Source organism: Vanrija pseudolonga, chromosome 5, assembly GCF_020906515.1.
Source record: "Vanrija pseudolonga chromosome 5, complete sequence".
Lineage (NCBI taxonomy): Eukaryota > Fungi > Basidiomycota > Tremellomycetes > Trichosporonales > Trichosporonaceae > Vanrija > Vanrija pseudolonga.
In genome coordinates this window covers 486,060-509,421 of record NC_085853.1, presented here as the reverse complement: position 1 = coordinate 509,421, position 23,362 = coordinate 486,060, and the positions used below count along the sequence as shown (strand labels likewise).

At 62.7% G+C, this 23,362-nt stretch overlaps 9 protein-coding genes across 11 annotated transcripts; 3 read left to right on the top strand and 6 right to left on the bottom strand.

Annotated features, from left to right (window-relative positions):
- Window positions 1–141: 141 nt before the first annotated feature.
- On the top strand, window positions 142–507 carry LOC62_05G006885 (uncharacterized protein; the record flags this gene model as incomplete). Its single annotated transcript, XM_062773402.1, has 1 exon — window positions 142–507. One exon carries the CDS (start codon window positions 142–144, stop codon window positions 505–507), a length of 366 nt encoding a protein of 121 aa, XP_062629386.1.
- A 726-nt stretch (window positions 508–1,233) lies between these two features.
- On the top strand, window positions 1,234–2,857 carry MIR1_1 (Mitochondrial phosphate carrier protein). The gene is made up of 4 exons (XM_062773401.1): window positions 1,234–1,441; window positions 1,509–1,614; window positions 1,851–2,556; window positions 2,655–2,857. Exons 1-4 carry the CDS (start codon window positions 1,341–1,343, stop codon window positions 2,714–2,716), a joined length of 975 nt encoding a protein of 324 aa, XP_062629385.1. The 5' UTR covers window positions 1,234–1,340; the 3' UTR covers window positions 2,717–2,857.
- A 900-nt stretch (window positions 2,858–3,757) lies between these two features.
- Window positions 3,758–5,828, top strand: PTR2_4 (Peptide transporter PTR2; the record flags this gene model as incomplete). The annotated part of the gene is made up of 11 exons (XM_062773400.1): window positions 3,758–3,879; window positions 3,942–4,213; window positions 4,266–4,362; window positions 4,395–4,475; window positions 4,512–4,619; window positions 4,655–4,740; window positions 4,775–4,810; window positions 4,847–5,137; window positions 5,230–5,563; window positions 5,598–5,719; window positions 5,757–5,828. Exons 1-11 carry the CDS (start codon window positions 3,786–3,788, stop codon window positions 5,826–5,828), a joined length of 1,593 nt encoding a protein of 530 aa, XP_062629384.1. The 5' UTR covers window positions 3,758–3,785.
- A 26-nt stretch (window positions 5,829–5,854) lies between these two features.
- TVP38_3 (Golgi apparatus membrane protein TVP38) lies at window positions 5,855–8,458 on the bottom strand (the record flags this gene model as incomplete). 3 transcript variants are annotated; one of them, XM_062773397.1, is made up of 9 exons in its annotated part: window positions 7,679–8,458; window positions 7,516–7,580; window positions 7,440–7,480; window positions 7,365–7,393; window positions 7,272–7,315; window positions 7,156–7,236; window positions 6,787–7,117; window positions 6,469–6,733; window positions 5,855–6,310 (listed from the first exon to the last, which is right to left on the bottom strand). In XM_062773397.1, the coding sequence occupies exons 1-9, from the start codon at window positions 8,019–8,021 to the stop codon at window positions 5,962–5,964; spliced, it is 1,548 nt and encodes a 515-aa protein (XP_062629381.1). In that variant the 5' UTR covers window positions 8,022–8,458. The 3 variants fall into 3 exon arrangements, with proteins under 3 accessions (XP_062629381.1, XP_062629383.1, XP_062629382.1); XM_062773398.1 differs by having other exon boundaries at window positions 5,855–6,733; XM_062773399.1 differs by lacking the exon at window positions 6,469–6,733 and having other exon boundaries at window positions 5,962–6,284.
- Window positions 8,459–8,495: 37 nt separating this feature from the next.
- On the bottom strand, window positions 8,496–9,854 carry LOC62_05G006881 (uncharacterized protein). Its single transcript, XM_062773396.1, has 2 exons — window positions 9,722–9,854; window positions 8,496–9,664 (listed from the first exon to the last, which is right to left on the bottom strand). Exons 1-2 carry the CDS (start codon window positions 9,830–9,832, stop codon window positions 8,768–8,770), a joined length of 1,008 nt encoding a protein of 335 aa, XP_062629380.1. The 5' UTR covers window positions 9,833–9,854; the 3' UTR covers window positions 8,496–8,767.
- A 983-nt stretch (window positions 9,855–10,837) lies between these two features.
- Window positions 10,838–14,165, bottom strand: btgC_0 (putative glucan endo-1,3-beta-glucosidase btgC). Its single transcript, XM_062773395.1, has 5 exons — window positions 13,716–14,165; window positions 12,131–12,792; window positions 11,865–12,039; window positions 11,733–11,821; window positions 10,838–11,690 (listed from the first exon to the last, which is right to left on the bottom strand). Exons 1-5 carry the CDS (start codon window positions 13,894–13,896, stop codon window positions 11,085–11,087), a joined length of 1,713 nt encoding a protein of 570 aa, XP_062629379.1. The 5' UTR covers window positions 13,897–14,165; the 3' UTR covers window positions 10,838–11,084.
- A 1,610-nt stretch (window positions 14,166–15,775) lies between these two features.
- LOC62_05G006879 (uncharacterized protein) lies at window positions 15,776–17,114 on the bottom strand. Its single transcript, XM_062773394.1, has 4 exons — window positions 16,837–17,114; window positions 16,673–16,757; window positions 16,400–16,561; window positions 15,776–16,301 (listed from the first exon to the last, which is right to left on the bottom strand). The coding sequence occupies exons 1-4, from the start codon at window positions 16,957–16,959 to the stop codon at window positions 15,889–15,891; spliced, it is 783 nt and encodes a 260-aa protein (XP_062629378.1). The 5' UTR covers window positions 16,960–17,114; the 3' UTR covers window positions 15,776–15,888.
- A 939-nt stretch (window positions 17,115–18,053) lies between these two features.
- LOC62_05G006878 (uncharacterized protein) lies at window positions 18,054–19,155 on the bottom strand (the record flags this gene model as incomplete). Its single annotated transcript, XM_062773393.1, has 3 exons — window positions 18,054–18,195; window positions 18,233–18,632; window positions 18,675–19,155. 3 exons carry the CDS (start codon window positions 19,153–19,155, stop codon window positions 18,054–18,056), a joined length of 1,023 nt encoding a protein of 340 aa, XP_062629377.1.
- A 958-nt stretch (window positions 19,156–20,113) lies between these two features.
- On the bottom strand, window positions 20,114–23,302 carry NAGLU_0 (Alpha-N-acetylglucosaminidase). Its single transcript, XM_062773392.1, has 8 exons — window positions 23,182–23,302; window positions 22,580–23,127; window positions 22,003–22,541; window positions 21,801–21,965; window positions 21,444–21,760; window positions 21,203–21,407; window positions 20,389–21,153; window positions 20,114–20,341 (listed from the first exon to the last, which is right to left on the bottom strand). Exons 2-8 carry the CDS (start codon window positions 22,891–22,893, stop codon window positions 20,163–20,165), a joined length of 2,484 nt encoding a protein of 827 aa, XP_062629376.1. The 5' UTR covers window positions 22,894–23,127; window positions 23,182–23,302; the 3' UTR covers window positions 20,114–20,162.
- Window positions 23,303–23,362: the final 60 nt, after the last annotated feature.

Here is a 23,362-nt window from a genome sequence, read left to right as displayed (position 1 = left end):
CCCAACTTGCACTTGATCACTTCATCCACTCTTCATCCAACATAAATATCAGAGTGTCAGCACTAGCGGCACGTCCCACGGCACAGCAAGCACGACAAGCACAAGCCCAAGCACACCAACCCCCACCCCCAAGCCCCCGCCATGGCCAACCCCCCCGAATTCGCCCTTATCGGCCTCTTCCTCTCCATCGCCCTCGTCCTGATCTTCGGGCCAAGCAAGCGCACAGCCGAGACCTTCGCGACGGCGAACTACCCGGCGCAGCAATCACTCAGCAGGGCCGAGACGCAGCTCGCGGAGCACTGGGCGCGGCTGGTGACTTCGCTCATTGCGCTCGATGACACGGTGGGCGAGGACCGCGCCGACGGGTTTGGGCGGCGCGAGGCGATCGTCGAGCGCATCGAGATTGCGAGCCGCGAGCTCGCGCGCGTGCGGGCGGCGCTCAAGGGCCAGACGAGGGACGAGGACTGGGTTGAGGTCAAGCGGGCTCTGGGCAAAGGGGCGCAGTAGGCTAGACTTTGCGTAGGCTGACTGGCGAGGCAATGTGACTCTGTTGGTGGGACGTATGTCGGATCCGAGGGCATGATGCTGGGAGTTGCCGAGGAGGAAGGCCGAGTCGAGCTCTGCTGACAGTCATGTGGAGGTGGTGCTGGTGGCAAATGATCGACGTCGGCGATGGACGGGCAGCGGGGACGCCGCCGCCTTGTTGCCTTCCGCCTCAGCGGCGCTGCTCACCGACAGCACCGATGCCTGGCCCGTGCCGAGGACGCGTCATGCGTCTGAACGAAGATACCGAGCAGTGCGCAGCAAGTAGATGCTATTGTTGACCATGAGCACCCGCCACCGTGCTGCACGTTGCGTTGCAGCGTGTTGCCCGCTCCTCCACACCCCCCACTGCGTCATGACACGGTTCCCGGCGGCAACGGCAGGCGGCCGGCTATCCTGGGGCCCGCCTTTCGTTGGAAATAAAAGCGGGGGGCCGGATAAAAAGTGCCACCGCGCGGGGATTTTCGGAGTTAGTCGCAGGCGGCACGACGGGTGATGGTCCGGCAGTGCGTGCTGCTGGGTGGGACGCGCGACGCACTGTCCGTCCGCGCGCGCCGTCATGGCTGGCTGCCTGCCAGGCGGCCGAGCCAGTCCCGCCCCTGAACCCCCCTCCAAGCCGACCCTTCCGCGCAACGCCGTGACACCCGCTGCCCCGATAAAAACGTCCCAACTCCCCCCTTACCCTTCCGCGCCGTTTTCTCGCACCCCCTCCTCACCCTCCTACCACCCCCCTGGTAACACCAAAAGGCCTTCTGCCAACCTCTCTCCATCTCTTCCACACACACCACTCTCCCAAAATGTACCGCCACAACCCCCTCTTCAACCCCAACAAGTCGTTCTTCGCCCCCGCGGCTGCCGAGGCCAAGGCCGCCCCCACCGGCGCTGACCTCTACGCCCGGTGAGTAAACAGCCGTTGCTGCTGCCAGCGCAACGACACAAGCTGCAGTAGCTAACCAACCTCGCAGCTTCGCCCTTGCCGGTGCCCTCGGCTGTGCCGTCACCCACGGTGCCCTCACCCCCGTCGATGTCGTCAAGACCCGTATCCAGCTCGAGCCCGAGGTCTACAACAAGGTGAGTGCGCTGGCACTAGCCGGCGGCCCGGCGGCCTAACAGCCAATCGGGTCCCCGATGGAGATGTGTGATGCGAAGCAACGAGCACGAGTGTGCGATGCCCAGGCTACGTGCGCATCTGTGTGTTACCACGCACATTGATGCGCACTTGGCTGTGCCCTCGTCAAGCATTGCTCGTGCTCATCCCGCACGCCCACTCTTCAAATGGCATTTAGCACACGTGCTGACGTGACCAGGGCATGATCAACGCTTTCCGCCAGATCATCTCCAAGGAGGGTGCCGGTGCTCTCCTTACCGGTCTCGGCCCCACCGTTGTCGGCTACGCTCTCCAGGGTGCCTTCAAGTTCGGTGGTTACGAGTTCTGGAAGAAGACCGCCATCGACACCCTTGGTGTTGAGGCCGCCACCGCCAACCGTCAGGCCATCTACCTCGGTGCCTCTGGTATCGCCGAGTTCTTCGCCGACATTGTCCTCTGCCCCCTTGAGGCCACCCGTATCCGTCTCGTCTCGCAGCCCTCGTTCGCTTCGGGCCTTACCTCTGGGTTCCTCCGTATCCTCCGTGAGGAGGGTGTCGGTGCCTTCTACGCTGGTTTCGGTCCCATCCTCTTCAAGCAGGTTCCTTACACCATGGCCAAGTTCGCCGTCTACGAGATCGCCGTCGAGAAGATCCTCGAGGCTGCCGGCAAGACCAAGGCTGAGCTCACCACTGGCCAGACCACCGGCCTCAACCTCTCCGCCGGTCTGATCGCTGGTATGGCCGCCGCCGTCATCTCGCAGCCCGCCGACACTCTCCTCTCCAAGATCAACAAGACCAAGGGTCTCCCCGGCCAGTCGGTTACCTCGCGCCTCGTCTCCATGGCTAAGCAGCTCGGTGTTAAGGGTCTCTTCACCGGCATGACCGCCCGTCTCGTCATGATTGGCACCCTCACCGCCGGCCAGTTCCGTAAGTCTCCGCCCACCACCCCCCCTCTACCTTCAACCAACCTTCAACCTTCAACCAAACCCTCTACCGTCTTGATTTCAACCCTAACATGCGCGCAGTTATCTACGGTGACATCAAGCGTGTGCTCAACGCTACCGGCGGCGTCGAGATCGCCAAGTAAACGTTGGTCGAGGCCATCGGCGGTGTCGAGCGGCGGAGTCGATTTGCCGGGTAAATATCGGCTAATTCGATTTGATAGATTTACGCCCTACTCCTGTGTGTGGGAGACGATAGCTTGGGATGATGCATGCCATAGCTTAGAGGTCTGCATGAGTTGTGCTCGCTGTGCATGCTCAGACACGTGCAAGGTTGTTATCGCGAATGAGGGTGGTTGGATTTGAGGAGGTGGAGTTCGGTGGTTTCCGCCACTCTCGTGCCTGGCCGAGATCCGACCCGTTCCGATAACGGAGGCAAATCGCCACGTGCGATGATATGGCTCAACTTATGCACCCTGGCGCGAGACTTGGCCCGACTTGGCAGAGAGAGATGTGTACCGAGGCGAGCGCGGCGAGCGACGTGCATGTTCTTACTCGCAAGCATGCAAGCACGTGTTCGACAGACAGCGCGTAGCCGCAACACCACTTTACATATGTTCTGCAACACCCAGCCAGCCTCGACCTGCCCCCTCTCTGGCGCTCGTCCTGTACCCCGCAGGCGCGTTTCCAGACTGAAGGTGACGCACACGCCGTAACCGCCGTCGAGGCCTCCGCGTTGGGCCCCGCAGCACACACCGTCTCACCACCACAGTGACCAGCACTTGGGCCAAAATATTGCAGATATGGCGACACTGCACTCATGCATAGGTCATGGCTTCTCCTTGAGCCTGGACAGTGTGCACAAGGAGGGAAGGGGAGAGGAAGGGAGCCTGGTCAACCGGCGGACCTCAATGCTCCCCGGCCCCGCCGTGCCCGGGGCCACTGCAGGTGTTTTGCTTCCAGATTCCAAGCCGGTAGGATAGAGAGCGTCGGCGACGGGTGTGGGTAGAGCTGCGTAGCGGCGGCGGCGATCTCTTGCACACTGGAGCGGGGCGGAGATGTTGACACACGACGCGGCGCACAACCTCCACTCGGGGCCCCGCAATCGCGGTCCACGCAATGGTCGTCACGTCGGGGCAACGCTACCACACCTTAATCTCCTTCCTTCCCTCCCTCCTCCATCCTTCCTCCATTCCATCGACTCACCAACCGACAATGCTGTCAAGAATACGAAACTGGCTGCGGAAGGACGACTTGCCGGGAGGCTACGAGCTGCTGCCAGCCAGCGGCGCAGACCACGATCAGCGGGGTACGTCGCTCGTCGCTCTCACCCTTCCCCCATCTGACGACCAGACCACGCCCAGCCCACAGCCCACCACCTAGCGACGCTCCCCCACGTCCCGGCCCCCATCCCTCCCGCGTCCTACGCCATCGCGCTCGTAGAGTTCGCCGAGCGCGCGTCGTACTATGGCGTAGGGGGCGTCTTCACCAACTTCATCCAGCGGCCGCTGCCGCCTGGTGGGAACGGCGCGGGCGCGCCGGCCGAGGGGAGCGAGGCGACGCCTGGCGCGCTGGGACGGGGGCTGCAGGTGTCGACTGCGCTCACGGGGCTGTTCACGTTGCTGGCGTTTACGACGCCGTTGGTGAGTTGGGCTGAGCTGTACACACGGTGGGAGTCAGCTCACTCGCTCCCAGCTTGGCGGCGCGCTCGCCGACATGCGATGGGGCAAGTTCAAGACTATCGTCATTGGTACCGCCATCGCAGGAATCGCGCACGTCGTGCTCGTGTATGGTGGGTTGTAGCTCTGGCGCCGCTGACCCCAGCCGCGCTCCCATCCGTGCTGCAGGCCAACATGGCCTTCTTCCCCTTCCTCGTCTCGCTCCTCCTCCTCGGCGGGTCCACTGGTGGGTGTAAAATCCGTGTAAAAGCTTACCCGCCAGGTCTGATCAAGGCCAACATTGCGCCGCTCATGGCAGAGCAGTACACCCCGGAGGGTGACTACCTCGCGACGCTGGCCTCGGGCGACAAGGTCATCGTCGACCGCGAGGGTGAGCTGCGCCATGGGGAACGGAGCTGACAACAGCAACGATTCAGCGCATCATGTCATCATACTACCACTCGATCAACCTCGGCGCGTTTGCCGCCATCGCGTCTACCTTTGCCGAGAAGGTAGGTAGGGCACGAGTCAATCACTGACACCCAGTACGTGGGCTTCTGGCTCGCCTACCTCATCCCCGGCGTGAGTTCCAATACGACTTGCTGAGCTCACCTGCAGGCAATATTCCTCCTCATGCCGCCGATCCTGTATGCAGTGTACCCTCACCTCGCTCCTGCGCCGCCGCCCTCGTCATCCCCCTTGGTCGACGCATACCACCTTGCGCGGCGCGCCGTCGCTGCCAAGCCTGGCGACGAGAGGGGCGAGCGCGAGCACGGCAGCAGGGACGAAGCCGAGGCGGCACAGGCACTCGAGGCGTGCAAGCTCTTCGCCTTCTTCGCGATCTACAACATCGCGGACGGCGGGCTCAACTCGCTCATGACGAGTCTGGCGGGCTCGATGACGACGCATGTGAGTTGTTGTGCGGTTCGCGAGGCAACTAACATCCCAGGGAATCCCCAACGACGTGCTCGAGAAAGCGTAGGTGCCCCCAACTCGCGAAGCACCCGCTAATCCGCAGGAACCCCTTCGCCATCGTCGTCTCCATCCCCCTGCTCAACAAGTTTGTCTATCCCGCCCTCGAGGCGCGGCGCATCGCTCACGGACCCGTCCGACGCGTCGTCGTAGGCTTCATTCTCGCGGCGGCCGGCATGCTGTGGTGCGCACTCATCCAGTGGGCGGTGTACCACACCTCGCCGTGCGGGTACTCTGCGACGAGTTGTGAAGAGGTGTCGCCTCTGAGCGCATGGCTCGTTGTCCCTGCCCCGCTCCTCGCAGGTCTGAGCGAGTCGATCGCCGTTGTCAGCGCGCTCGAGCTCGCGTACACCATGTCACCTGGTGGGTTAAGCGCAAGTTCCATCTAACCCATCAGCTGGCCTCAAGTCCATCGTCACCTCGCTCTTCCTCTTCACCCAGGCCATCTCTGCCGGTATTGTCCTCATCTTTGTGCCTGTCATGCGGGACCCGGCCCTTGTGTGGCCGTTCTTCCTCACTGTGAGTTGGTCGCAGGCCGGAGGCAACTCACACCCAGGCCGCATTCACTGCCCTCGCCAGCGCCGGCGTGTGGAAGCGCTTCAAGTACCTCGACACGGCGGCGCACTAGACCACGCGTCACCCAACTAGATGCCGTACCATCACGCATACATATCGTAGTGTACATGTTGTATCCTAGTCATACGCTTATCTATCATATCGTCGCCGTCATCGCGTTCGTGGACATCACATCACACGCCTCGTCACGGCCGTTGCTCGTGCTGCTGCGTATACTCTTTGTACGCAGCTACTTGTTCGGGGTTGTACGGCGCAGGTGCAGGTACGGGGAACGAGCTCGGCACAACCGTCGGCTCGGTGCCGCCGTACGCGCTCGCCGACGAGACGTCGCGTCTGAGACTGCTTCCTTGGTGCGGGCGTGCTTCCGGGAACGCACTGGGCACCTGCTTGCGTGTCGAGTAGGATGTAGGCGGGGCAGGGGGGCGATGGTTCTCGAGCGATTCGTGAATCCTGTTGCCAATGTCCTGCTCCATGTGGACGCGCTCGCTCATGGCGTCGACATGGTACACTGACATGTCGTCGTTGCGTTTGTAACTGGGTATGGTGTCAGCAATGCCAACGGGAATAGGCGCGTCCTCTGCTGCTGTCGTCGGTCCCTGGCCAAGCCGTCTGCCACATGATATGTTTCGTCAAGTGACTATAGAACGGCTTCTCCACTCCTCCCCTAAGTCCCGGTGCGCACGGCAACGTACTGAATGTCATAGGGGTTCACGTAGCTCTGGCGCGAGTCGTACGCTCCCTCGTCGTACAGGCGCGTCTCGGGGTGGCCGTGCTGGCGCTGGCTGAGCCTGCGGAGGATGGGGCGGATGTCCTCATCGTCCTGGGCCTCGGTATCGCGGCCGAGCGAGTTCATGGCGATGCCCTTGGTGTTGTTCGCCACGCGGCGCTGGCGCCAGACAATGACACGGACCTGGTGCATCTTGTGGTAGATCCACCAGGCGGAGCCGATGGTGAGGACTGTGCCCAAGTGTCAGAGGGTGTGGGTGCGTGCCAGCGATGCTGAGACTCACGGAAACCGATACACAGCACGGTGTACGAGATGATCCTCTCCTTGGTACCCTTCTTCTGGTTCTGGGCAAAGATGACACCGAGGTAGACCGTGATGAGCTGCTTGGGGAGGGTGACAAAGGCGGCGAGACAGAAAACCCAGATGTTCATGCCGCACGTCGCGAAGACGGCCGTGGTGAAGTGGCCTGGGATGGCGGAGAGACGCGCGGCGATAACGAGCCAGATGGAGCCCTCGCGCATGACGTAGGACAAGCACGCATAGTTCATGTTGCCCTTCTCGATCTTCTCGGCACGCGCGCGGCAGCAGTACTTGAACGCGTAGTAGTTGCCAATCTGGGGTGTGAGTTCGTGATGGAAACGACAGCACCCACCTCGCCGATGAAGGTGCCCGCACAGACGATGCCAAAGCCGATCCAAAGGCCCCAGACGACACCACAGAGGACCGCGACAATCTGTCCGTCAGCGCCGCGCGTCGATATCGACCCACCTCATGGCCAAACAGCGGCGGGAAGGAAATAATAAACAGGACAGCTGTGCGAGGTTAGCAAACGTGTGCTTTTGTGGGCCGTGCGCGGCGTACCGATCGGGATAGCCCAGCCACCGGGCAGGCTGTGCGCGTTAGCTAGCGACCATGGGATACAGCGACACGACTCACTTCTTCATCCAGTTGGCAGCAGGCATGAGCCAGTGGACAATCTGGCGTTAGCGGCAGCCACACGGACGCGACTCACCTGGTCATGGTAGAGCACCATGAGGATGACAAGGACGGAGATCACGATGAACGCGAGGTACCAGTCTGCGCCGGCAGTCAGCACAGGCATTGCAAACCCATCGGGCGCCGGTCTCGGTCGATGTCGACGCGCGCGACACGCCGAGCCGCGCTGCTCAACTCACACCACCACTCCTTCCTGAACCAGAAGCGCCACGACCGCAGTTCCTTCCAGTTGAACATGCCCTGCTGGAGGTACTGGCGCTCGGCCTCCTCGTCCTCCATGGTCCACCAGTCGGGGTATCCTTCGGTTCCGGCGAGGGGTGAGAGCTTGTTGGCGCCGGCCTCGGGGCTCGGCGGCGTGGGGACAAAGTTGGGGTTGCCATAGTCGTTGCGCGCGCCGCGGTGCTCGCCGCCCAGCTGGTCGTCATCATATCCGACGGAAGGCGAGTGCGTTGGGCGCGGCGGCGCGCCAGACTGCGCCGCCGAGACGGGGTACGGGTGCGAGATGGGTGGTCTGTTATCCATCTTGCGCGTGAGAGTGTTGCGAGACGATGGAGTGAACTAGTGAAAGGAGAGAAAGAAAAAGAAACGGTAACGTGCGTGATGGCTTCGACCTGGTCGCTGGCTGTCTCCTTGGCACAGGTGAAACGCGGTGCGGCGTAAGGGTCGAAACGCGGGTGGGCGGGTGTGATGCGGGGCGGTGGAGGGGAGCGCGTTCGGGATCGATGGGGGTGGGTGCAGTGGCCACTGGGGCTGGGTGGCAATTGAGACTGTCTGTCGTCGTGGGGCGCGTGTCGGTGAGATTTGTTGTTGTTGTAGTTCGTTATAAAGAGAAAGCAGAAAAGTAAGACAATGACGAGAGTGTATCGCCTGCAGAGGGATGGAAGAGAATGCTGTGCGCGCGACGGACGAGGCGTCACGACGAGGCGTGCCGTTCCAAAGACGATCAGTGCGTCAAGAATAGAACAGGGGTGCAACTCGCAGCAACAGCAAAATGACTTTCAACGCTTCCACTTTGTACATGATTCAATCCGCAGTCACAGCCGACCACAACTCTCTAACAAACTCATGCTGCTTACTATAATGACCTCGAGCGCGGCGTGCATGCGTGCAGCAAGCACGCCAGGCAAGCACTGCGTGTACCTGCAATCAACGCTCATCCCCTCCTCTTCGGCGCACTCTCGCTTCCGCTCGGTCCCCCCTCGGCGTCGGCTTGGCGCCGCGTTGCCTCTCGGCCTCGCCGTCGCAACCGCCCAGAACGCCCGCGCCGCCTAGTAAGGAACCAGTCCGGCGAGCTTCTTGGCGCGCTCGGTGAGCACGGGGGGCTGGCGGGGGCCGAGGTACTCCCAGTCCTCGAGCTTCCAGCCCTTCATGTCGGCGTTGGTGACCCTAAAGTTGATGGGGTCGTGCGTGGTGCTCCAGAAGTTGTCGAAGCACTCCTGCTTGAGGGCGAGGCGCTCGGGGCTGAGGTCGCGGGCGGGCTTGTAGCACACGTACGTGGCGATGCGGGGCTCGGTACCCTGCGCGTGCACGCCGTAGTGGATGGTGCGCGAGTCCCAGAGGATGACGTCGCCGGGGCCGGCCTCGACCTTGACCCACTTGCAGCCGCGGTCGTAGAACCACTGGAGCTGCTCCTCGGTGTGGAGCCACCAGTCGGCGGGCGACCAGCCCTCGGCGGGCGCGAGGTGCTCGTGCGTGGCAAAGTACTCCTCAAACAGCGGCATCGAGCCCTCGAGTACCATGAGGCCGCCGTCGAGCGGGCCGTTGGGGTACAGGTTGACAATGCCCTGCACGCAGTTCTTGAACCTGCGCGTCGGGCTCTGGTCGGTGTGGGGCCAGCGCGACGCCTGCTGCTCGGTGAGCTCCTTCTCGAGCGGGAGCGAGATGTTGACGCTGTCATACGACACGGTGAGCTCGTCGGTGCCCCAGAGCTTGGCGAACACGTCGATAACTCCGGGCTCGCTGCGAATGTCCCACGCAAACTGCTCATGGCCGACGCCGTAGCGGTGGAACAGGCCGCCCTTGTCAAACTTGGGCACCGTGTTGACGTGCCATGTGCTCCTGTCGTCGCGCTTGAATCCGCGCCCAAACGACTCGAGCCACTGGTACATCTGGTCGACGTACTCTGCCGCGCGCTCGGGTGGGATGGCGCCACGGACGACGGTGTACTGTGGAGAGGTGTCAGCTGGCTAGCTACCACATGCGACCGCGCCACCACCACTTACGCCCTTGACGTCGAGCTCGGGGTACGCCGACGTCGTCTGGCTAGCGTCGCCGCGCAGCTTGAGCGTCGGCTGCACAGTGGTAGCAGTCTCAGTAACGGGGACGGGTGACATGGTGCTTGTGCTTGGGGGTGTGTGGGTGCAAAGTCTCTCTGCCCCACCAGCAGCCGTGTTATTATATCCAGCGGGTCGGCCAAGGCCGTAGCTGCTGGCGTCATCGCCGGGCCGGTTTCCCTGCGGGGTATTGGAGCGGAATGAAAAGCGCACCACAAGGCGACGATTTTCCGGGCGCGCCGCACCGCAGCGCGAACGCCGTCACCGCGAGTCCCGCAGGAAGAAGGGGTCCAAGCCGTGGGATGCCGGTCAGCCGCGCACATTTGCAGACCTGCGCAACACGAGGCCAAGAACAGGAAACGCCGGTCATCGACAAATTACATGGCTTGGCTCGTTGCGGTTGCTGCTGTTGCCACCCCGGACCGCCTCCGAGGTGCGGTCTCGGTTTGCGGCCCGACGTCAGCGCGCGCGCGCGCGTCCACATTCTCGGTCCCCGTGTCCTCGAGATGCCCCGCACACGCAGCTCTGCCCTGCATGTAAGCCTGTCTGCCGACGCTTCTTTGCATCAGAAGACATGACACAGTCGAGGCCGGGGTGGCAAAGACGACCGGACATTTACCACGTCTAGGTCGCCAACCGCACTTTTTCATTTTGAGATTTGGCGGGGTTTAGCAGGGCTGCCGAGGCCGGCGTGTATTGCGGATGATACTCGCCCCCGAGGCCGACCCCGCATTCTCAGCTGATTTCTTGGCCATGTCGGCTTGCTCGCCACCACGCTCGGCGGTCGGGGCCACGGCGGGGTGGAGGGGAGAATGCACCGGCGTACTGCGCCGGCACGCCGGTCCATTAACGGCTGTGGTCGATGCCGCACACATATTCCACAGTTGATGCGAGGAAGAGCCGCGTGTCTGCGGGCCATTGTGCGGGAGAATCTTGGAAACCTGCCGCGTTCCGGCTCGTTCGTGGCATTCCTCGACTGACGCGCTACGTCAAGTCCAGATCCTCAACTAGGCCCCAGTCTCTTACACTCCGCATCCCACTTCTCACAGGCCCGCCCACGCCACGCTCACAAACAGCTATACATTCGCGCCACAGGTTACGGAAGTGTCCAGTCACATGTGGTCATGCGGAGGGAGGTGTGGTGGTGGGGCAGGAAGCCGGTGGTGGTAGTATCACAACGTGAAGTGTCCGTTGGCAGCTAGCGGCTAGCTCGTGAATCATATGGCGGACGGATGGCTATGAAACGTGCATGTCATGGGATGGGGAGGTGATTAGAATGAGAATCGAAAAGAGTCTGCTAAGGCCCAGCCGTCTAGCAGGTAGGGATGGTCAGAGGCTGCTTGAGGTTGCGTTCAGAGTCGAACAGGCCCCAGTATGGCTCGACACCACCGTAGATGGTCTTCCACGGCTGGTCAAAGGGCTCAAAGTAGAAGTACTTGGTGCCGTTGGTGTTGGCCTGGCAGACGTACGTGTCGAGGAAGGTCTGCAGGTTGGCGACCGAGGCGTCACCCTGGGGCGAGCCGGCACCGTCCTGCGTCGTGTTGAGCCACATCGACTGGGTCGGCCAACCAGTCTCGGCGATGTACATTTCGGGAGGGTTGACAGCCTGCTTGGCGTAGACGACGTCGTTCTCCTGGAAGTACTCGTACGTCCACTGCGCAGCCTGGTTGATAGGAAGAGCACCGAACCATGGGTGAACATTGGCCATGAAGAACTCGATGTCGTTGGCGAGGGCAACCGACATGACACTGCCGGCGTCTCCTGTGCCAATGGGGATGTGCTTCTTGAGGTTCATGGCGGTGATGGTCTGGTTGACAGTGTTGATCTTGGTCTTGAGAGACGTAATGGCAGTGGTGTAGGCGCCGCCAGTGTTGACCGAGCCGACTTCGTTGAGGATGAACTCGTTACCGACGGCAAGCTGCGAGTATGAGCAAGTGTGGTAAGGGGGTCTGGTACGTACACCCTCAATGTAGTCCTCGCCGTAGGTGCTGATTGCGCTCGTGACAGCCTTGAGCTGGTCGTTGAAGGCCTGAGTGTTGGAGTCGACATCTAAAGCCCGTTAGCACAGGTGTGCCTGGTTTGTGGCACTCACAAATGGCAGGGTAAATGGTCATGTTAACCTTGGTGTCCTTGATAGCCTGGAGAACAAGAGCAGTAACGTTGCAGTTGGCTCCGTAGAGACGAAGACGGGTGGTAAGCTGCGACAGAATCTGAATGTCACGAGTGACGTTGGCCTGGAGGGCGCCACAGTTGGGCAGAATGGCTCCCTGGTGTTGTGTCAATGCGCTGCCAAGCGGTGTTCGGGGCCGCCGCGACGTAGAACAACGCGCGCCCGGGCCCAAATTCGTCGCCACTTACATCGGGGTCGTAGGCCATGCCCCAGAAGACGTTGTGGAGACGGCTGTCCTTCTGGAAGTTTGAAGGGTCGTTGGGGTCCTGGAGGACGACTGATGGTCCAGAGGTACCGTTGCCACTACCGTCGCCGCCGTTCGAGTTGCTCGAGCTGCTGTCGGACGAGCCGTTGTGCTTCTTGCTCGTGACCGAGACGACGACACCGGCGACAATACCGGCCACGGCGAGGACGCCGACGATGGCGAGGAACCACATGAGCTTCTTGGTCCTTGCCTTGCGCTCAGCATCGTCGGGGTTGTGGTTGTAGTTTTGAATGCGCTCCTTGCCGGCCTCCATGGCCCACAACTGGTCGGCAGGGATGTTGTCGTGCGCTGAAGAGGTGTAAGGGGTCTGCTCGCCGCGGTACTGCGCGTAGCCACCGCCACCTGCTCCCGCGCCAGCGCCGTATGGGATGGCACCACCGTTAGGGCTGTCCATGTTTGCGTATTGAGAGCGGTTGGGATTTCTGTTGGAGTATCCAGACATTTGCGAAGCCGTGTCGGACTGAGCGGTTTGCGAAGGGGGTCGATCCGTGTGCTTGAAGGGATCGGAGTAGATGGACGCACGGTGCGGAGGGGGGAGCGACTCTGGGTCGTAGTGGTCTGTTTCGGAAAGGGGCTGGTTAGCGGCTGAGGGGGAGGCAGATGCTGAATGGCGGGGGGGAAAGAGAGTGGGATTGAACGAGTGATGCGTGAGACAGAGGACGGGTGGTAGAAGAGGTTGTGTAGAGGGAATGTCAAGAGAGATTGAATGCACGACGATGTGAAGTGGGAGAGGGGGGCGTGAGCACAAGGGAGTGCCCGGGGGCTGCCTCTGGGCTGCGAGGTCGCGGGCAGTGGGCACGTTGAATGCGATCCAAGCTATTCTTGTCCCTTGGCGCAAAGTGCGCCTCGGTGCCCAAAAAGGCGTAATAGCCCACGACACGTCCCAAGGCCAAAGAGCACCACTAATTAGCGCGTAACGTGCCAACGACGGTGACCGAACCGACATATCGAACACGACGACGGCGACCCTCGAATGCCGCAGTAACAGCACCAGCTGCAATGCCCAGCACGCATTTGAGTTCTAGATGGACGCATCGAGCCAACCGAACCCAACGACGGCATGCTAAACAGAGCCCGTGAGATGCCACCGCTCGCAGCAACCACCACCACCAGGCCCTAGCCAAACAAGGGCCTGAGCAACCAGCCAGGCCAAACAGCCAGGGGCGCCGTTGCCCGACACTGCAAACCTGCACTGGTACTGTTGGCCCTTCGGTCTCTGCGCCCACCAGCAGCATGACACAGCCAGCCTGCGTAGCAGGCTTGCGTATCAATGCGCTGTCCATTGATGCTCGGCGGCGCTCAGAGTAGTGTGTGTCTGAGCGCCGGCAGCTGCTACTATTGCTGCGAGCAAGGACCGATCTGGTCTGTCCGCAGTACAACTGCTGCGGCCACGGCCGACAAGATCCCCTTGTCGTCGTCATGTCGTTATTCGAGGACGGGCCAAGCCCACACACACACAAGACCATTGCCCGCCGCCGCCGCCGCCAGCGATATTTGTGTCCACTCACCATGGTCATTCACAAGCGGGCGTTCCTCGGCCAACGGGGTCGACGGCCCACCCGACGCCATCTGGCTCAGGCTGGCCATGCTGGGCGGGCGCTCAAAGCCGGGGACGGGGGTGTAGCGCTGCTGCGGCGCAGGCTGCTCCCATGATAGGCTGTGAGGGAGAGCTGGGGGCGTGGTGGTCATGGTAGGTGTGTGTCGGCCGGGGGGAAGGGAGAGAGAAGGCGGGTCGTGGGGGTGAGGTGACGGATGAAGCGATGCTAGTCGCTGGCTGATTGTTTGTCCGTTCCTTCGCACCGATGTCGCCGCTGTTTGTTTCGGTCGCAAGCAAATGTACAGTGATAGAGATAAAGTCTAGTACGCTGCAATGTAATGTTCTGTTAAGAGTCGAGACGGAAGGAGGGTGCGGTGAGGTAGGCTGGCAGGGATAAGGGCGGCCGGCTGGGAACTTTGTAGGGGCAGCCAGCAGATACATGACATGAGGACGAGGACTGGTAGCAGCAGGCTAGGCAGTAGCCAGCCAGCCAGCCGGCTGCCGGCGGCGGCGGCGGCGGCGGCGGTGCAAGCCAACCAGGCAGCCAGTCGGTCGAGGCTGTTGTTCATGCCCTTCTTCCGCCGCCGTGAGTAGCAGCCATCGGCCGCGATCCGCAATGGGATCTTGAGAAGTCATTTCGCGCCGCCTCCCTCTGTCCGCTGCACGCTTCCCTGGAACTGGCTGGACCAGCTGGACTGGACGGCCGGCGGACGCGGACCAACACAAACGCCCACAAAGGCGGTGGCCTGTACCTAGCTTTTAGCGGAATGACACACCGCGACACACCGCAACAACCACACGGGCGGTGTACTACTCTGCATCGCAACACATAACATCATGACATGATCACCGCAGGTGGGCAAGTAGCAAGTAGTAGCATGCAACAGTCTGCCGAGGTGCCGAGGTAAGAGCATACATTGCATTGCAAGCTGCTACTGCCCCTGCCCGAGTCGAGCAACCCCCATTGCCTTCGTCTCTCTCACCCTTGCTCCCCTCTCTCGCACCCGCCCGTCCAAAGGCTGGTTCATGTGTTACAAAGGATCCTCGTTCGTGCCTAACAATCACCGCTGTATTTGCCCGTCCGTCTGCTGTATAGCCTGCGTACGCCTTTCGCCTTCTCCCTAGCTTACCCTTGGCAATTGAGAGTACCTGTACCAAGCAAAGTGCCCGCTACTGGCCGCTGCCGCTGCCTGCCGTCAAACTTTGGCTGCTCGCGCAATGTTGACGTTCCTGTTTGCCCGAAAGTCGGATCGGCCTGTGCCCTGAACCTGTTGGTAGGCTATTTCAGATTATGTAACAGAAGCTAATGGGCCAATAAGGTTGCGTCTAGACTACTTCAAAAGTCATTGCGCGACGGGGATCCGAAGACGAGCCTCGACCTGCTCATAGCAAACCGAATTTCGCCTGCTTTCATACTTACCTTGCTTGAACTGTTTACCGCCCCTCACTCTGGCGGCAGTTAGGCTTGGGGCTCGCCCATTGCACAGCGACTCATAGTCTTAGGGGAGGTCCTCGTCTTGTGCTGGCTTCGGCTGGTTCACTCGCTCAATATCTGGCTCGGTCTGGGCGTCCTCTCGGGGGCGGCCAGACTACACTCTCTCTTATTGCTGGTGCATGCAGGTCGACGATCATGCGGGGTGAAGACCTCGCGGCCAAGTCGCGCGACACTCACACGACCAAGACACCAACCACACGACCACGGCACGCGACACCGCCATGACTATACCGCACCGAGCATGCAAGCATGGCTCCATGGTCTACCCGTCGTGCAGATCACAGCCCTCACCATGGCATCATGAGAACATGAACATGCCGTACGCCGTGCCCGTGACCGCACCGGTTCCTCCCGACAGCGGGTGAGTGCCTCAGCGGGCACTGTAGCACGGCAACGACCACTTGACCAAAATAAAACCGCCCAGTCTGGGCGTCATCGCCCCGCGTCGAGTTGGCGACGCGCACAGAGTTAGAGTTTGCAGCGCAGTCGTGAGGAACAGGTGACGGCGAGTCGCAGTTGCCGACCCACAGCAACGCTGGGCATCAAGAAAATCATCCATATCTTGCATTATTAAGTAGTATGGGGCAGGCGGCTGCCCTCCCAGAAAGACAACAGAGGTGGTGGTGTGAACAAGCCAGCAATGCGCTGCTTAGATCTCGCCCTCGGTCTGGCGACGGGGCGAGGCATTCCTGCTCCTGGAGGCGGCGCGCGAGGCCGAGCGCGAGCCGATACGCGACGCGCTCCTGCTCTCGCGCTGCGAGCCAGTGTGCGACTTGGAGACCTTGTTGTGGAGCTCGTTGAAGCACACGGCGATGCCGGCGACGGCGGCGTAGTCCATGCCGGGGGCGACGGTGACAAAGTAGCTGTCGGGCTCCTTCTCCTGGGCCATCTTGCCGAACGCGTCCTCCGAGGTGCGCGAGATGACGGCGACCACCTGGCCGGTGGTGGAGAGGACAATCTCGCCGCCGTCAAAGCCGCCGCGGAGGTAGAGGCGGGGGCCGCGGACGGCCTTGTTGCCGCGGACGAGGTAGAGCGAGGCGGCGTACGTCTTGGTGCCGTCGGCTGGGGCGGGTGTCAGCTCAGTTCTACTGCGATAAGGCGATAAGGCCCGAGACGGTCCGTGCCGCCCGTGCCATCCATCCATCCGCGCCCGAACTCACGGATCTTGGTCTCCTCAACGGTGAACATGACCATGTTCTCGGGTCCCGAGAAGATCGAGTTGGGGTCAAGCATGTCGAGGCGCTCGGCAAGGAAGTAGCCGCCCTCGAGGGGGTGGTAGCGGAGACGGAAGAGGTCGGTCTTGCCATCGGGCGACTCGAAGACTGGGGAGTGAGCAGCGTTCTCGGGGGTGCGGGATGCAGCAGAACGCGGCAGACAGCTCGGCGGCAGACTCGATCGTCGCCATCACCGCGCTCGCGACCACTTCTACTCACTCATGGTGCCCGAAAGCGAGAAGAGCTTGGACTCGACCTTGAACGCGCGCTCGCCGGTCTTGGTGTTGGTGATGTTGAAGCCGGACTGGGCGGGGGTCAGCGGCATGTTCTCCTGCTCATCATCGTCGCGCGCTGGCCTCACGGCCGCCGCGACTCCCACTCACGCCAATGTACGACAGGAACTTGTCCTTGATGTGGAGGGTGACGGGCTCCTCGGAGATGTAGTCGCCCGGCGAGAGCTTGAGGGGCGCCTCGAGGGGGAAGATGGAGTCGGGGGTGGCAGACATTGTTGCTTGTGTTGCTGTGGTTGTGGTGGTGGTGGATGGGGGGATTCAACGCTGCTACGACGCGCGCTCGCTGTTAAAAGAGCGGGCTGCCTCGTTGGAGCCAGTCGTCAGGTTTGCTGGCTTGATGCCTGCCTGCCTGCCGGGCAGCCCGGACAAGCAGGCAGGCAGGCAAGGCTTGGCCCGCCGTCCGTTGCCCATGGTTAACCGAGATTGGAGCAGCCTCGGCCTGTTCCGCACCGACAGGTAAGAGCCGGCGCGCCGTCCAAGGCAAGGCAGCAGCGCATGGCATTCAGTGTGGGGGCCCTGGGTCGATCCTGCCATGCAGCATCCAGCTGACCCTCTGTGGCTGGGCTTCCTGGGCTGCAGCCAGCCTCGAGAGCCCACTGGCTCTCCACCTGAAAAATAAAAGTGGGTCGACCGACGCCTCGACGACCGCCGACGGGTTCTGGGTGTTGGAATTGCGCCGTAGATTGCCGATGCCGCGGACAGGTTGGCAACGCTATCCGACGTCGCGGCACGCCAGCCGCGACACATTGCCACGCGAGAAAATTTGTGGTTGTGCTCGTACGCGCTGGTCGTCACAGCAGCGCGGATCGGCGCCGAGGTGATGTGATCTGCAGGAGACCCCAGACACGACGCGCGCGACGCGCTGGGGCGGCCAAGCGTCGTGGGGACGCGGGCGCGGGACACGGAGAGTCTTCGGCGAGTGCGCGAGTGGGTGGGTAGAGGGCACGTTTGCTGCCTCTGGGGCTGTAGGACCCCGCCATCGCCAACAGCGCCGCGCACATCGCCAAGGCGTCAAGACGCCACGACGCCGCCGAGATCACACGACGACGTTGGAAAAGCCACTTGCCGGGGAGGGAGCGTTGCCGCACAGCCGCTCGCGTCGCGTCCTGTCGGCCCCGAAGCGTTCCGCTACTGCCGACGCTACGCAACAACCGTGTACATGCGAGGAAGGCGGACAATGAGCTACAAGAACTGGCGAGACGACAGCACAACGATGGGAGCCACAATGACGGGTGTGGTGGCACTAACCAGACAACATTACACACAAGAAGCCGAGACTGCGTCTGTGCGGGGCAGCAGCGAGCTTATCAGGGGCACGGTGCGCTGACGACACGGCCAAACACGTCGACGACGGGGGCGGGGGCGGTGACGGGGTTGTTGGGTGGGGCCGAGTTGGGTGTGGTCGCGCGCTCAGGCTGCTCGGGTGTGGGCGTGGGGGTCGACTCGTCGCTTTGCGTGTCAGCGGCGGGTCAAACGGCGTACTCACTCCTGACTGCTGACACCGCCTGACTCGACGCGCCAGTACCGCGTCGTTGTCGGCGTAGTGGCTGGCGTCTCCTGGACCAGGAGCGGCGGCCACGGCCGGACGTCGCCCCACGGCGGCATGCTCATCTCCGGCAGCGCGGAGAGGCGCGTGCCGCTCGCTGTCCGCACGATCGGCGGCACCGACACGGGGCGGTAGTACTCGTGCGGGACGTGGTGCGGCGGCGCGGACAGCGGCGCAGTCGGCACGCCGGCGTGCTCCCATGACGGCGTGTACCCCCAATGCGCGAGCGGCACCACGACGACCGGGTGCGCGGGGAACGCGTACGCTTGCGGGGCGTACGGGTACGGGTGGTGCGGGGCCGAGCGGCGGCGGAGGCCGGTTACTGGCCCCGGGCCGCCCTCTGGCGGCGTCAGTCGAGCCGAGTCGCATGGTGAGGACTCACCGTGCGCGTACCGCCGCTTCGTGGTACCGGCTGCGCTTGCACGCCGCTGGAACGCGGCAGAGAGGGACGGCGAGTGGCGCTCCGTGCTCGCCGGGGCCGAATGGGGCGGCACGGAGTGCGCGGCAGCGGCCGAGTGCGGCCTCTGGCGGCCTGCAACGGGCGGCGGTCTCGTGTCAATCGCGCGCGGGGGCGGCCTGCGCCACTCGCCCTCGGCGGCCGACGGGGGTACTGGTCCGGTTGGGAAGCCGGAGGCCGAGGCGTACGGGTTGACGAGGATGCTCGACACGCGGGGCTCGAGGAAGGCGAGGGGCTGGGCCTGGGGTTGGGCCTGGGGTTGTGGCGGCTGCGGGGCGGGGTGGACGATGTGGGCGATGTCGTGTGGGAGAGGGTTGCTGGCAAAGGCCGGCGTCGCGAGCCCCGTTGTGGCGTAGTGTAGAGGCGGCTGCGGGCCGTGGCCGTGGCCATGCGCCGCCATCATCATGGGGGGTGCCTTTGATCAGCGCCGCAGGAGGGGTGTACTCATTCCAAATGGTGCGCTCGACATGCTCGGCAGCATGCCCTCGTGGGCGGGGTAGGCTGTATCGGGGAGGAGCGGCGCAGGTGGCGCCGAGGACGAGGACGCCGGGGCTAAGGCCGACGTTGTCGTCGGGTGTGCGGGGGGGAAGGCGTACTCGCCCATTGTCGGTGGTGGTGGGCCTGGTGCTCACGACACTCGGGGCGGAAAGGACGTGGGGAGAAGGAGTCGAGTTGTGTGTCTCGAGGCGACAGACACGGGCCAAGCTGGCAGGTCAGCTGCAGTGTCGACCGACACCAGACGAGGAATGGCAAACAAACAAGGCGAACGAGACGAGACACTGGTGGATAGTCGACGCAGTTGGTTGTTGTGGTTGCCCCCCAAGCCGAGCCGCCACTGTGGCCCAAAGCTCCGACGCCCTCGTCATGACGCGCGCGCACTCGCGCACTCGGGGGCGTCTAACCACGCCGTTAATGAAGAATGGCGCCGGGTCCAGTGATGGGATACCGCGGCGGGCTAGAGTACGCTTCTGGCGGCGGCGTCGGCGTGGCGTGGCTTCTGGCGTAGTTGGGCGGGCGGCTTGCTCGCTGCTTCTGGCGTCGACGGCCCACGAGGGAGGGCGGGGTACGACGCCGAGGCTGCCAACAAAGGACGCTTCGCGCTTCGCCGGGATCACGGGCGCCCAAGCCCACGCCCGCGCCAGGCGTCGTCGACATTCGCTCGGACCGCGTCACGCCGAGTGCAAACAAAGGAGGTGGGAGGGAGCGGCGCAATCAATCAGCCCCACGATCAGTCACGCGTGCCACTTCTCGTCGTGTTAGTGCTCCGTTAGCCGTCGTTAGATGTGACATGTGAGGTAGCAGGAACCACTGGAACGCCGGCGTCAGACACCGCCACGCTCCCCCCCGACGCCCCGCCCCCGGTCCCTAAATCCATTATACATGATGTAGTGTCCACTGTCGGTGGCGCGGCGCCTAGAGCAGCGCAGCCCACTTGCTGCGCGCCTTCTTGATGCTCGAGACGGCGTCGCCAGTCGCCGACCACGACTCGCCAGCGCGCTGGCCCCAGATCTCGTTCTGCCACTCGGCCTCGAACGCCTGCAGTTGGTGCGACCACAATGACTGGTTGTACGTCGCAGCAGGGTGCTCGGTCACTGGGGCGGGTGTTAGCACTGGCCTTGTCCGCTAGCACACCACTCACAGTACGTCGTGAACTGCTGCCACGACTGGGCAAACACGTTCGACACAACACCGTGCCAGTCCTTGGATGCGTAACGGTCCAGTTTCCACAGGTCAAAGTCGGCAGGGCCCCAGAGCACAATCTGGTTGCGGGCCTGGTACTCCATAAAGTCCTGGAGCGTCTTGTCCGAGGACCATGAACGCGCATCCTTGATCCAGGTGGAGAGGAGGAAGTTCTTGTTGGTGCCAAGGATGGTGTCGACGTCGTTGAGAAGGTCGACAATCTGCGCGCCAGCACTGCGGACCTTGCCAAGGTCGGGCGTCGTCGTGTTCCACGCCGCGATCATCTGCTGGTACACGGGGATACCGGCCGACAGGAGGACCTGGCGAGCGACATCGACAATATCATACTTGAACGCGTCGACCGACTTGAGTCCCGGGTCGGCGTCGGCAGCGGCAATCAGCTTGTCGAGGGCGACGACAACCTGGGTCGTGTTCCATGGCAGCTCAGTCGGGTGGTGGCCAGTGCGGTTGATGAGGCCGCTGGGAGCAGGGACGAGGTCAAAGATCGACTTGGAGACGGCCTGCACGGCGGGGTCCGTCTGGTTGTACGCCGAAGCGAGGAGGTGCGTCCACGCGTCCTGGGCAAGGGAAGCGCCGGCCTTGTTGTTGGCCAGGTCGTAGCGGCGCTGGACCCACGACTGGGTCCAGGTGGGGACGTCAATCTTGGACGTCTTCCAGACGTGGTCCATGGCCATCTCGAAGACGATTTCGTTCTGGTTCATGCCTGTGGAAGGGTCAGTGGCTGCTCTTTTGGCGCATCTACAACCACCCACCTTCCATAGTGATACCAGTGCCGAGGAGCGTACCGGGCGAGGCCTTGCGCGCGGCCGTGACACCCTCGGCAAACCACTCGAGGTTGCCGTTCAAGCCGCTGTTCTGTCCATAATCCCAGAGCGTGTTCCAGACCCACTGGCGGCCAAAGAAGTTCTGGGTACGGTTCCAGACGGGCAGGATCTCGGACGCAAGGTCGAGGACGATCTGGGACGTCAGCGCTGACGCCTTCGACACACTCACCAGAGACTTCTCATCCGGAACAGTGAGGTAGGCCTGCATGGCCGGCGTGGTCCACGTCTTGGGGTCCGAGGCGAAGAGCCAGCCCTGCATGACCCACGTGGCCTGGTCGTCGGCAGCGCGCAGCGAGCTGACAACGTTGGAGGTCACGTTGGCGAGGTAGCTCGGGGCGTTGGACGAAGGGGTGAGCTCATTGTATAGGTCGATCGAGTAGTGGTGCGACGTCCAGCCACCGTACAGCTGCTGCTGCTTCTTGATGAAGGCCTGCTGGACAGTGTGGAACGTCGACCAGGTGGGGTCGAGGGCAGTGTTCTTGGTGTCTGGGGGTGAGTTGCGTTCAGACGGATGCAGACAACTCACAAGCATCGGGGAGAGCCTCCCACGCCGACGCCTGAATGAACTGGGGGCCGCCAATCTTGTCGTGCAGCTCCTGGGGCACAAAGCCACTGAATCCAGGCAGAACAGGAGTCATGCCGAGCGCGATCATGCGGGAGACAATCTTCTTTTGCAGCGCCCACTGCGAGTCTAGCGAGTCAGCGCGCTACCACCACATTCGACTCACCCAGCCAGCTCTGAGTCACGTTCATGCCCCACGACGAGTGGATGTTACCCATGCGCTGCCACGAGTGGAAGGCCGGGCCCGAGAAGTAAGGCAGGATGACGTCCTCGCTCAGGCCGTAGTCGCGGAGGACCTCGGCCCAGACATACTCCTGTCCTCCGACAGCCAGGGGAAGGTTGACGCCGTGGAGGGCCGCCCAGTCGAGCAGGTACTCCCACTTGTCCCACTGGTAGAAGGCGGTTGTGTACGAGTATGTGACGACGTTGAGGAAGTAACGGATCGAGCCCCACGCGCCGCCCTCGAGGCTCGAGTCGGCAATCTTGAGCTGGTTGTGCGCAAACGTGTCGCCCGACCAGAAGATGTCGCCGCCAATCGAACGGAGGTACTCGAGCAGGCCGCGGGACAGGCCGGAGGTCGTGCAGCTCTTGATGGTCACCTTGCCGTTCTTGGCGGTGACGGTGAACGCGTCAAACTCGGTCGTGGCGTTGGTGACGGCACACGCCGCGCCAGTGTTCTCGACGAACGTGAAGGCGTTCTGGAGGCTGTGGACGTCAGCTTTGCCACACCGCCACAAACCCACTTCTTCGGAAGGCGGCGGCGCACGAGCGCGTCGAGCGCCTTGGATCCGGACGGCTCGGCGCCGACCGGCGTCCACGGCGTGCACTTGTTGGTGTTGGCGATGCTCGCGGCGTCGCACCCGGCAAGGAAGGGCACGACGCCGGCAAGCGCGGCGACGAGGAGAGACGACTTCATCCCAGCGGCGGCGGCGTGGCTTCGCTCTAGGTCCAGCGAGTTGGGGAGGCTGAGCGGGGAGAGGAGGAAGAGCGCAAACACGAGCAGCCCACACGCTATTAAGCGCGCGGGACGGCGCCGAATCTTGAGTTGTTTGGTCATGACCTAGGCTCGAAGCTCAAAGCTCGACACTAGTGAACGTGCGCCGAACGCTCCGCGCCGGTGTCTGAGATCTGCTGCGCTTCTCTCTCGCCCCCCGCCGAGCTCGCCGTTACCGCCGACGGAAGATGCACGCTGCGCTGCGAGCGCTTGGCACCGGCGAGAATAGACGCGGCGAGGAACGAAGAAGCCCTAAGCGAGCCGAAACCGCCGCGGTACCGCGTCCTGGAATGCTATCTTTGTCTTGTCAGTTGAGCTGGGCACGTTTCGGTGTGGTCGGCGAGCACGCACGTGGGGGATGGGCTCGGCGCACGCGAGCTTCTAGTCTAAGTATATTCTTCGTGGCTGCCGCATGCTCGGTGTGATCGAGGTCTGTCGCCGGAGGTCGGTGAATGCGAGGTTGTGGGGAAAGATGATTGTGAAGTGGACGAGGGAACGAGGGAGTGTGATGGAGGTGCGGAGGAGGTGGTGA

Bases quoted from the DNA above. Each gene is read 5' to 3' on its own strand.
- MIR1_1 (XM_062773401.1), top strand. From the start codon at position 1,341: ATGTACCGCCACAACCCCCTCTTCAACCCCAACAAGTCGTTCTTCGCC. The intron at 1,442-1,508 runs GTGAGTAAACAG...CCAACCTCGCAG, and splicing joins GGCGCTGACCTCTACGCCCG to CTTCGCCCTTGCCGGTGCCC. The intron at 1,615-1,850 runs GTGAGTGCGCTG...TGACGTGACCAG, and splicing joins AGCCCGAGGTCTACAACAAG to GGCATGATCAACGCTTTCCG.
- LOC62_05G006881 (XM_062773396.1), bottom strand. From the start codon at position 9,832: ATGTCACCCGTCCCCGTTACTGAGACTGCTACCACTGTGCAGCCGACG. The intron at 9,665-9,721 runs GTAAGTGGTGGT...ACCTCTCCACAG, and splicing joins CCGAGCTCGACGTCAAGGGC to TACACCGTCGTCCGTGGCGC.
- btgC_0 (XM_062773395.1), bottom strand. From the start codon at position 13,896: ATGACCACCACGCCCCCAGCTCTCCCTCACAGCCTATCATGGGAGCAG. The intron at 12,040-12,130 runs GTAAGTGGCGAC...ACACAACACCAG, and splicing joins GCATGGCCTACGACCCCGAT to GGAGCCATTCTGCCCAACTG. The intron at 11,691-11,732 runs GTACGTACCAGA...TCATACTCGCAG, and splicing joins GCGAGGACTACATTGAGGGT to CTTGCCGTCGGTAACGAGTT.
- LOC62_05G006879 (XM_062773394.1), bottom strand. From the start codon at position 16,959: ATGTCTGCCACCCCCGACTCCATCTTCCCCCTCGAGGCGCCCCTCAAG. The intron at 16,758-16,836 runs GTGAGTGGGAGT...ACCCCCGCCCAG, and splicing joins AGTTCCTGTCGTACATTGGC to TCCGGCTTCAACATCACCAA. The intron at 16,302-16,399 runs GTGAGTTCGGGC...CACCCGCCCCAG, and splicing joins CGTTGAGGAGACCAAGATCC to CCGACGGCACCAAGACGTAC.
- NAGLU_0 (XM_062773392.1), bottom strand. From the start codon at position 22,893: ATGACCAAACAACTCAAGATTCGGCGCCGTCCCGCGCGCTTAATAGCG. The intron at 22,542-22,579 runs GTGGGTTTGTGG...TGACGTCCACAG, and splicing joins CGCCGCCGCCTTCCGAAGAA to CCTCCAGAACGCCTTCACGT. The intron at 21,966-22,002 runs GTGAGTCGAATG...CTGACTCGCTAG, and splicing joins CGTGACTCAGAGCTGGCTGG to ACTCGCAGTGGGCGCTGCAA.